The sequence below is a fragment of the Periplaneta americana genome, chromosome 4 (genome assembly GCF_040183065.1).
Source record: "Periplaneta americana isolate PAMFEO1 chromosome 4, P.americana_PAMFEO1_priV1, whole genome shotgun sequence".
NCBI classification, from domain to species: domain Eukaryota; kingdom Metazoa; phylum Arthropoda; class Insecta; order Blattodea; family Blattidae; genus Periplaneta; species Periplaneta americana.
In genome coordinates this window covers 157,033,087-157,045,310 of record NC_091120.1, presented here as the reverse complement: position 1 = coordinate 157,045,310, position 12,224 = coordinate 157,033,087, and the positions used below count along the sequence as shown (strand labels likewise).

The window sequence follows — 12,224 nt, the reverse complement described above, 5'->3', positions numbered from 1 at the left end:
AATGTCGTAGCAACAGATGGCGGTCTGTACGGTCTGTATGCTACCATAACCTCTTTCGAACTGTGTTTTGCGCGGGATATTTGTTATCATCAATTGCATACGGCAACATTCCACAATACAAATCAAATGCTCCATGTGCATGTTGACCGTCGAAGTTAATGTGAACAAATACGGAAGTAATCGTCTTAACCCTCTCCCCATATCCCGACAGTAAGAAAAAAACTCACCTCAGTACGTGTTTCCAAACAGTTCACATTCCTGCCACTACCGGCATTACCTACGTATCGGTAAGTACCCTTCAGAATGAATGCCGTACTTGCTAGGCAATGTCTCTGGCATATAGGTAATACACCTCTGCGGAAATGTAGGAAGATTGAATTTTCTAGGCTCATCGGCTAGCCACATGACGGCATACAGCGAGCCATGACACATTTTGAACTGAACACCCAGTTTTTCAATTAATATTTCCATGAAATTTTGTTTTCTTTCTGTGAACAACTCCAAGTAAACTTACTTAATTGCACTTGAGTGGCCAAAATTTGTGTAAGCACTTGTTTTGACATTATTAACATGGTGGAAGAAAAGAAATTAACTTTTTCTGCCCCCATGAGAATGTTTGCTTGTCAGTTTCATGCAAGCAGAATACCATAATGAAGCAGAACTTCATGTTGCTTTTCATAGTAAGACAAAAATATCAATAGTGGATGAAATATTGCTGATAGTATTAGATTAAATACCTTGCTTTTTGTTCTTTATTAAAATTGCATGCTAATTCAGCTGTCCTCTCACTTTTCAGGCAAAGAATATTTTGTGTGCGACTTCAAAGGTCACTGTGTAGTTGTGTTCAACGAAGAAGGGCAGTTCTTACGTCGTATTGGTTGCGAGAGTATTACCAACTTTCCAAATGGGATTGACATATCGGATGCAGGAGATGTGTTGGTGGGCGACTCCCATGGAAATCGCTTCCATGTTGCAGTTTTCTCTAGAGATGGCTCTCTTCTCTCTGAGTTTGAGTGTCCATACGTTAAGGTAAATCACAACAAATACTTGTGTCCTTCCACCTTAATATCAGTAGCTTACTTGAGTTCATTGTATCCAGCTTCAGGCGTAGCATGTCATAATGGAATTATTTAGTTTTTTCATTCATCTGTTTGTTAATACCTACTGACTCCATAGCTTTATATTTCGAATTAGTTTTTCAAATGTTAATGTTGATTTCCTTTTACTTTGCTATTGATGTGTGAAGTATGAAGATATGATACTGTGGTGCTGCAGAAGTTTATTTTGATATCTTCACAGAAATAAATATATTTTTAGCTGTCTAGGGTATGCCATCTTATGGTATTGTGGCTTGATAATAGGATGGTTATACCCTAGTTTGTACTATATTCAGAGATAGGAGTTAATTCCATTTGCTCATGTCTAACCCATCTATTATCTCATGGGTATGACAGTTTCACTGCTAAACTGGAGAATTTGCTGCGGTAACTTTGAACCGTGCTGTAACTGAAAGTTATCAAGCTGAGAAGAAACACAATGATAACATTTAATTTCTGAACTGTGTACAACGCATTTTTCCATGTAGTAATATATATTCACAACAATAATTTGAAGGGAAAAATTGTACCGGGGCCAGATATCAATCCAGGGCCTCTGGCTGAACGTACCAGTGCTCTACCAACTGAGCTACCCAGGAACTCCACCCGATACCATCTCAGTTTTTCCCTTTATATCCATACAACTCGCGTGGACTGACGAGATGCCAGAGACCCACATCAAGCGCACACAAAGTCTGTGTAACTTGGAATTGTGGTTTTCTGTTAATGTACCTACAGTAATGTATATATTATGCAAATCTAGTTTTTCAGGTAAAGCTCCCTGTAAAGCAGATTTGAATAATTTCAAGGGAAAAATTGTTCCAGCCAGTGGCCTGGATCGATACCTGGCCCTGGAACAATTTTTCTTTTGAAATTATTCAAATCAGCTTTACCGTGAGTTTTACCTGAAAAACTAGATTGGCAATCCCTTTTCTTTGTCGGTGAGTCGAGAAGAGAGACAAAAATGAAAATTAAATTTTCGAGCTGTGCCCATCACATGCTTACGTATAATAAATTATTGTAACAGTAATCCCCTTTCTTCATAAGTGAGGGTAGAGTAGGTAGTGCCCTGTTACTTTGTGATTCTCAACAATTGAGTGATTCCCCCCCCCCCCCTTCTCGGACAATTGCTCAGTTTTACTAAATACATGTTCAAGTATTATTATGATGTATCGAAGTACATATAATATTTCCGTGCAGAGATTCTGCGTCATCATATGATGATGGATGAGTGGAACAGGGAAAAATTCTCTCCGGCACTGGGATTTGAACCCGGATTTTCAGCTCTACATGCTGATGCTCTATCCACTAAGCCACACAGGATTCCCATCCTGATGTCGGATTGAATCCTCTCAGTTTAAGTTCCACCTCATGGGTTCCCTCTAGTGGCCTACCCTCATGCACTGCGTCATAGATGTATGACAGTGGCACAATGTCCACACATGTGCAGAGGTGCACTCATGAGTGACTAAGTGGCCGGGATCCAATGGAATAAGCACGTCTTAAATCACTAAGTGATTATTTTTCGCATATCATATATTATTGTGATGTACCGAAGTACATATGATATTTCCATGCAGAAATTCTGCGTCATCATAATATGATGATGGATGTGTGAAACAGGGAAAAATTCTCTCCGGCACCGGGATTTGAACCCGGGTTTTCACCTCTACGTGCTGACGCTCTATCCACTAAGCCACATAGGATTCCCATCCCGATGTCAGATTGAATCCTCTCAGTTTAAGTTCCACCTTATGGGTTCCCTCTAGTGGCCTACCCTCATGCACTGCGTCATAGATGTATAACAGTGGCACAATGTCCACACATGCACAGAGCTGCACTCGTATGAGTGACTAAGTGGCCGGAATCCGACGGAACTTAAACTGAGAGGATTCAATCCAACATCGGGATGGGAATCTGGTGTGGCTTAGTGGATAGAGCTGAAAACCCGGGTTCAAATCCCAGTGCTGGAGAGAATTTTTCTCTGTTCCACTCATCCATCATCATACATGTTCAAGTGTTCAAGCTCAGAGGATCACTCACAGTCCACAGACTGTAGTTTGAAAAATGCTGCCCTAATACTTAACTGACATGAAATGTTAATTTTTTTCCCCATAAAATTTTGGTTCAAAGAAATTTGTCAGATTTGTAGGAAATTTTTTCAGTATTAACTGATGGACAGACTTATCTTGTTGTTTCATAACCTTCAGCTGCCTTTGCATTTAACACCACCACCATTTGTACTGTCACCCTAAAAATGAACTTCATTTATTATAACGACATTTTGTCATAATCAGAATATTGTTATATATAGGTACGAATTCTGAAAGTGTTGCATCTGGCTGAAGATTTTTCCAGTCTGCATTTCATAATCTTCCACAACCATTTCTTCCATCATTTCTGAAAGAAAGTCAGCTTTCTGGAAGCAGTTTGTATTATTTGATTGCTTTATGTCCCTTGCATGTTTTTGTTATCAAATGGACATCTAATATAGCTGAAGCAGTTTGTATTATTTGATTGCTTTATGTCCCTTGCATGTTTTTGTTATCAAATGGACATCTAATATAGAGCATGACTTTTGTGTCTTTGCCACACTCCATGAAGGTTAGAGTCTCTAGCACTGGACTTTTTTGATAATTTGCCATGAAGGTTTGAACATAATGCCCATATCCAAGGGTTGCAATCTGCTTGTACAGTTGGCTAGCAAAAATTCGAATTGCACATTTCTTAGATGCAAGACTTGTGGATGAGCACGTCATTTGGTCAATAGTAAGAATCATCTTCATATTCTTTGTTCCTATTTTTGCATTGAGGGCACTTATTTGCTCTCTGAGATCACACATCTCTTACTGTTGTTCTCATACAGGAGTGTAAATTAAATGAAACTTGAAATTACAATAGCATAAGTGAAAGTTCTATATAACCGTCATGAACATATGTAGAAGAAAATGGGCACAATTCAGTTAAGCCTCTTTTTTTTTTCTCCCCCCCCCCCTCCATAGATCTTACATTCTTACACGAGCAATGAAGCTTTAAGATGTGGAACAAGTCAAAAATTTTACAATATTACAATTACAAATTTTTACAATTTTTATAGTTTTACAATTTTATAATTTTCTACAATTTTTTAATAATATTTTGGCGAGCTGTAGTGAGATGATGTGAGGCCCGAGGATTCGCCAAAAGATTGCCTGGCATTTGCCTTATGGTTGGGGAAAACCTCGGTTAAAAACCCAACCAGGTAATCAGACCAAAGGGGTTGAAATGAAGTGAGGCTGAGGACTCGCCATAGACCATCCGACTTCAGTCCCACGGCTGGGGAAGACCTTGGAAGAAACCATTCAATGAGACCAAATGTGAGCTCTATTGATGAATTGTTTGTGTTTGTAATTTGAAGTAATTTGCATGATATGTATTACCAATTTCTGTATATTACAACTGATTGAATTGTTTATGCCTTAAATTGAATGAACTTACTCATTTTGTATTATATGTTATAGAACAATTGATGAATAATCGTTTGTGTTTGTAAATTTAATTAATCTGACTGGCTATGTCTATATTTTTAGTAGAGCCATCGATGTAACTCAGTTGGCAGATTCGCTGGCCTGCTGATCCGGAGCTGTGCTCGAGCTTGAGTTGGATCCCCCATTTGGTCTCATTGAATGGTTTCTTTGTCACCATTAAACTTTTTCAGGGCATTTTTGTATGGAACTTTTATATATATTTAATTAAATGATAGTAGAATTTACTGATATTTTGAGCTAATCACAAAGATATTGTATAGGAATGTTATTTTTGGTGAGGAATTAATGCTTATATAATATACAAGTTATTATCTACCTATACCTTATTCACCTGGTGATTATTGTGAAGCTGTAGATAAATAACATATCTTTTATCTCTCTCTTTCAGGTGTCCCGATGCTGTGGCCTAAAAATCACATCTGAAGGTTATGTGGTAACTTTGGCAAAGAACAATCATCATGTATTGGTACTCAATACACTCTATATCATGTAAATAAAAGAAGAGAGAAGACATGCTAGCAACATAAATACGTACTGTAGTTGTAGACATGAGCTAGTAGCAACTCCATTGGGTTTGGGGTGGTGCTCTTTCATGTGCCCCATGTCTCCATCTTATAAAACCCTTTGGGACATTACCATAGTCTCCAACTTAGTTGATCTCGCAACCATAAACTCTGCATAATTTTATGCTGATATTTTACTTTTCAATAGTCAAAAAGTCATGTCAGTACTGCAGTAAGGTTTTAAATATGAGTGCTGTAGTTTTAAGATTATCTTACATAACGGAAAGTGTTTAGTTTAGGCAGAGTTTTGTTTTTATTTTAAAAAGTGTGTAATGATAAAAACTGCATTTAGCAAATTTATCCAAATAACGCAAGTACTATAGGTAAAAATATTATACATATACACTAATTATTATTTTTTATTCGTTAAAGATTTTTTAACTAAATTATTATTATATTATTATATTATTAGTAGCAGCAGTGATATGGTTCCTAATGTAACAGTTCATGCTTAAAAGGGGAGATTTTATTCGTGCGTGTGTGTGAATGGTTTCAAAATGGCTGTGTGTCTGAGTTTGTGGATGTTCGTTTTTATAATTACAATACTTACTCAGGTCGGTTTATTATTTTTCATTATACTGCTGTAACTAAAGAGTGTGACTGCAGATTTTATTTGTTCCAAAAGAGGTGCAAGCCTGTCTGCGATGCAGTCAGGTCATAGAAGGCAGCACACCTAGAGCCGTGCATCTCATGTTGGAATGTATGTGTTTCACTGTGCCATGATTTGTGTAATTGTTACTGTAACATTTGTTTGCGCGTTAGTCTACTTTTTACCCTCTCCTTCGTGTGAATGGAAAATCTCACATACGAAAGTGGAAAATGGTTTTCCAGCCATTTTAATAACCATAGATATTTTATTGTAGAGTGTTGAGACTTCCAGAAACTATTGCACGTGTTTTGTCTATCAATTTGTTTGGGGATAAACTCGTGTCTCCTTTCACGGAAACAGAACTAAATTTCCTGGGAAAGTATCATATTCTCGAAGTCCCCCTTACTTGTATTATTAAATCACTGTGCTCTACTGTTTGCACAAGGACATTTTCATCGAGTTTTGAGCTTCTTTGTCACTCGTTTTAAGTGCCTGTATGGTTAGTGAAACTTGTCAATCACATGGCCAAAACCAGGTTTCATTTCCAGTCACCAAAGAACCGAAAACTTATCAATACAAAGAAGTGTCGAGACTTTTGGAAACAATTTCGCTAACACAAAAGAGGCATTCTTTCTGTGTAAACCTGAGTGTTGAGTTTCGTTAACCTCATAGCTGTCACGGGTGTAATCTCTGGAGAAGTTGTTTCCCGTGACGGCCATGGTTCCAAATCTTGAACAGGGCATTTGCACTTTGGGATCAGTTCAGTGGTAGGATAGACGACTATGTTCTTCAGTTGGTTACATATGGAGTGGACTGTAATTAGTACTTCACAATGTCTCGTCTAAATGCAGATGTTATTCCTCTGTTATTTCTTGGTGGACTTTGAAAAGAAAAGAAAGAAAAAACTTTCGATAAAAACATGCCTGTGATAATAGTATCTTCAGGATCAGTTGTGACCTTAGTATCTTGTTATTTTATTGTGCGCTGCCTATATTTACTAGCGGCAAAAACGTTAGAGTGTAAGTTCACAATAACAAACATAATGTTTCTATAAAAGTATATAAAAACAATCACAAAAAAATCTCATGCTTAAATATCTCTTAGGGCAGAAGATTTATGTGTACACGTGACTGCTATTCTTTCTTTGGGGTGGGGGGGTTGGGGGCTATTTTAAAATTGTGTATGGTGTTACGATGATGTTTTCTCAACTCGGAAGTTTTGGGGTGAGTGGGCAAAATTTTTTCATTGAAGTTTTTCTGGTACTATGAATTTTAATTTGGATGATACTTGAGTATTAATAAGTCATAATACATATGTCGGTATATATTTTTGTTAATTGCCTTAAGTGATGCAACAAAATTTTACACACACACATACATTCTCTCTTATTATATACATATATAAACCTGCTCAGATTAAAAACTTATACATGTTTTGAGTATATAAATATATTTACACAACTTTTTGACCTTAAACGTTAGGCATCTCCCCTGCATTTTGCCATGAACTTGTAAAAATCCCTAAACTATTTAATGGCCTAGGAGGGATGCCTAACCTCAGTTTTAACCCCCTATGATTTACCTCGATAGATGATAAAAACTACAAAAATATTATATATTTGTGGTAATTGTGATAGAATTTTTGATGATTTTTACAAATCACACAAGTCTTTTTCAATGTGTACAAAAAATACAGTTGTTTTTAGATAGCTACTCTGTAAACAGTCTTTTTTTTTTTTTTTCACCCTATGCATTACACAAACTTTAACTTACAAAGCGATCTAAAGGATACAATAATTGAATGTTGATCAGTTAAAGAATATTGAATTTGGATGACATAGTGCATAAGGAATAAGTATCAACACGTAATTTTTTTTATTATTATTATTCCCACCAAAATTCACTAGCAATAAGTGTTGTTAGTTTTGTCAGTATTGAAGATAAAAGTTAAAAGTCTCTATTAATATTTATATGAAATCTTGTCGTGTATCATTCCATCCATAGTGGAACCAGACACAACCCAAGGAATGGGATCAGGGAGGCAAGTTTCCTTCTGAACAGAATCTTCATTAGCATTGTGATTGTCTATGAGTTTTTATATGAATCGAAACTGTCCCCCTGACAAGAAAGTTGGGCATTGTCTCTGGTTCCAGATCATCACTTTTTACAGTGAAGAGCACAAGGCCATGCTCCAGAGGTATTTTTTAAAGGGAGATATTCAAGTGGCGGTGCAAAAGGGTGCATACCTCTGCCCTGTGTGCTTTTCTTGGTCTCGGCCATTTGCATCTGGATCCGTATTCCATCTTTCTCTCTCCACAATCGAAGAGAAAAATGGAAGATGGCTACGAAAAATACTCATTTGAAATTGAAACAGTGTGAAATATTTAAAACTACACTAAGAGTCACAAGTATTTTATAGTTAAGTGCTTCAATTTTTGTAGTACTATTTTAGTGGTGTTTTAATTTAGCACAGAAAACACAATTTTGAAAAGATTAGTCACCAAAAATGTTAACGGGTTCGTTTGCAAATGGCCTGTCAGTCTCTTCCCTTAATTTAGTACGCTTAAAACACACATACACACACAAGGTGGGGCTTGTTCTGCCTTGAAGTCCCACATTGCCAATTGCTATTGCATAAGGTGTGTGGGCTGGGTGAGTAAGCAAATACGAGGTGCAGAAAATGCACTCTTTGATAACATGGAAAAGCTACAACAAGGTTTTAGTGTTGCGGTTGCCACAAGCAACCAAATGATTTGTCTTCCTAGTTGCTGAAAAAAAAAAAAATTAAAATGTGTAGCTTATTCATTTGTTATTAATCACTTAATGTGGCAATGTCATGTTTTTTATCTCAATCCAAGCCTTTTTTTTACTGTAGAATAGAGTTTAAAAAAATCTTTTTGTTTCCTTGAATTTGTAGTTAACCAGCAAATTGAAAAATATTATTTTCAGTTTGCAATTTTCAGTGTTTTATCTGTATTATTGTTTTTTTAAGAAATGCTTTTATTATTCAACTTTTTTCATATACATGATATTTAATATTTTATCTTTTTTAATTTTATGCTATTATTGTGTTCTTTAAACAAAATGGCTGTTCAAAATAAATATCTAGGGGGAAAAAGAAACCACTAAATATTCTTAGCTCTGTCATTGTAAGATTTAATGAATTTAAAAATACATATATAGACATTTTGAAAGTGTTATTGCCAAAACGATGTTCGTGATGTAAGAGTAACCCATATTATTGTAAGATATTCTCATGTTGACTGTGTATAACTATGTGGTATGGGCAAAGACTGTGAATATGATGGTTTCTTTATTCCCTGTAGAATGTATTCAAACTTGTGAGTGACAGATAATCTTGCTGTTACGTCACTTTAAAAAAAAAAAAGAGAGAAAATCTATAAAAATCTAAAGGTGTATTTTATGGGATTGATCTATTATTTTTGTTGTTGTTCAATAATTATTCTTTACAACTGCTTAGAAATTAAAACTTGTTGTATAAGTAGTTGGTAAGATAGCAAGCTCGTCTTATTGCAAGTGAGTTTAACTCGACACTTGAGATAGTGAGCTTTAACAGTTCTGCCAACTGAAATGTAAAACTAGTGGCAGATTGTGCAACATAGCACCATCTGATCGGTGATGTGTGGCATGATGGAAACTCTCCTAAGCAAGCATAAAAAAGTAGCTATTCTGTGACAGCAAAGAAGTGGACTAGTGCTTTGTCAAAGGGATGACGGAGTTTGCAAATGCTTCATAGTTGAAGTGCACCAATTTTTTTTTCTCTCCATAGATATTGTGCCATAACAGTGTTGGTGACAAGAGAAGCATTTCAGTTGGCAGCTTGAACAATCAATACTAGACCACATAAACTTTGACGAAATGGTTGTGAGATATTTTTTCTTTTACTTTTTTTTGTTTCCCACTTTGGAGAGTTATGTAATTTTCAGTGCAGTTGTGCAATAATCCCTTGACAGAATAGGTTAGATTTATTATAAAAATATTTTAAAAAATGAATACTGCTTCATAACAAAAAAAAAAATATTTTCCTTGTGTTATATATTCTTATGTATACATATTACCAAAAATGTTAATTGAAATGTTAGATATTGCATTCCAAGCCTTACTGTACTCAACTTGTTTTTATTTTTGAATGTGTGAAGTTCACTGGAAAGGTGACGCAAGGGCATATTCTTGGTGGTGCCACCCTCTATCTCCAGGGTGGTGTAAGGTGTGTGCAGGACTTGTGAGATGTGTTAGCGGGGTCCTACATGTTGATTGGTTATTATTGACTGAACCTGTACAGTAGTTATGCTGTGTATTAATATTATTCATTTTTATGTTCATTAGAAAAATTTATCACTTTTTTTTCTTTTAGTCAGCTCAAGTACAAATTTTTAAATGTAAAACATAAAACAGTTTACTGGTTATTGTAGTTAGTTTGGAGTTTTATAGTTCATCTTGTTCTCTTAAATACTTTCACTGTTATGTCCTTTTATTTTATTGCTCATTTACTCGAGCCTTCCAGAAGCCGTAGTATGCCTCGTCATGATGTAAGATCACTACGCTAGATCCATTTCTTATGTATTACAAATTTTTAAAGTGACCAGATGATTGGGCCTAGATATTTTAGCAACGTTATATTATACTGCACTTTGTTTCAGGTTTGTTTGGCCATCAGAAATTGCTATAAATGTCTCTTTGTAATCTGCCCATAGACTGCAGTGCCTTTTAAGAGGATGGACTATGTGACAAGGCACACTTCGAAATAGGCGGGCTCATTTATTTGTTTATTATAATTTTGTGCCACCTTTAAGCTTGTTCTCCCATTTGTATCGAGTCAAATTATTAACATATCACTTCCATCAATTACCCCCCTTCTATATATATATACAGATTTCTTCAGTCTTGTCTTTGTTTGAAAGTTTACAAAGTTGCAACGTATAATATTGCAAATCTGAGAGAGAAAGAGGCCTCTTAATAATATAAAAAACCAATTTTGTCGATAGACGCACCGAATTATTTAAAAGATATATTATTTTCACTTATTGTCATTATACTAAAATGTTACATATGTTTTAGTGTGTCGTAATCTTTGTAATATTAAACAAACGAATTACAAGTATATACATTTTACATAAAATATTTGATGAATATAATTGTTCCCCTGTTTTGTATGTGTACATCAGAAACAAGTTTTATTTTTCTCTCTCCCTCAAGTGTATCTACTTTTAAAACAACAGTCTTTGATTTTACTGATTTTTCTGACTCCGTGGGTGTTAAACATTTTGCATTTCTTAGTTCAAAGCTATCTGCCCAACAGCAGATATAGATAGCCAAAATGGCCAATAATTTTTCCATTTTCTTTTAATTCAGTGAGAGGTTGGTGTGAGCTCAGAGGATAAAATTACTCCAATTTTTCATAGTCATTTAGTATTTTTGTCTTTTAAATATTTCATACTACACTGATTTAAAACTTCCAAAGGAAATTTCCCAGAACTAGTCCATTATTATTTGATCAAATATATACTGAAAGATTTTTTTTCTTTAGGAAACAAGTGTATCATCACCGTTTTTTTTTATTATTATTTGAATTCACAAATTGTTTTATGTACTTGTCACTATTGACAGTTATAGTTTTCTTTTTTATAAATGATATATGATACACCTATACACATAATAGAACATTATACAAAACACAATATTATTGTAATAATAATAATAAATAATAATGAAATTATAGTATTCACAGTTGTCTTATACAAAGGTGGTAAGTGTAAATTGTACAGCAGAATATTACATAAAGTATGTTAAAATTTAATTTTAGAACTGATATTAATAGGGCTTGTGCTAAAAACAAAAATTGCCATGGTTGTACTGCTCCTGTACAAATTTTGAGTTTGTTTGTGTAAAATTAATGAGAGAGTTTGGCCCCAGAAGTGATTTTATTCATTATTCAGGGTTCCTGTTGAAAAATGTTCAGCATTCATTCTTGCTATTTTTGGAAACTGTTACGTAATCTTTAAATTTACCTAAGAAAGCTTACTTTGTATGATGTTCTTTGTTTTATGAAATAAATAGTCACCTAAAATTCTGTTTTGTTTTCATTTGATCCCTTGAGTCCCTTTTCTTTCCAGACCTGTTTTAAAAATTGTCATATTATAATTTCGAAATAGCATTTGTTTTGTATGTCTACTCCAGATACAGTTCCTCCTCCTGTATATTTACTACAAATCAACAGTCCAAATTTTAACTTTTTTTTTTCTAATAAATTTTGATGCAGTAAATATTTTACTTCAACTTATTGAAACAGACTGCTAAGAAAAGACATATTTTAAGTGGGGAGAAGAAAATCTTTATGCTAGATGACCAAATTTCTACAAGCCACTAGTGGTGCTGCAAAGTGGTCTTGTTTGAAGGAGCCCTAAAATTTGTAATAATCTATTAAATTA

At 34.8% G+C, this 12,224-nt stretch overlaps 1 protein-coding gene across 3 annotated transcripts in view; it reads left to right on the top strand.

The window, feature by feature from the left end:
- Positions 1–11,863, top strand: part of mei-P26 (meiotic P26) — a 67,945-nt gene extending 56,082 nt beyond the window's left edge. For 2 of the 3 annotated variants that reach the window (XM_069824205.1, XM_069824206.1), the window contains exons 14-15: positions 797–1,029; positions 5,013–11,863. In XM_069824205.1, coding sequence (XP_069680306.1) covers positions 797–1,029; positions 5,013–5,117 — 338 coding nt within the window. In that variant the 3' untranslated portion in view covers positions 5,118–11,863. The remainder of the gene's footprint in view (positions 1–796; positions 1,030–5,012) is intronic. The other variant, XM_069824207.1, reaches the window with a different exon arrangement.
- The last annotated feature ends 361 nt before the right edge of the window (positions 11,864–12,224 follow it).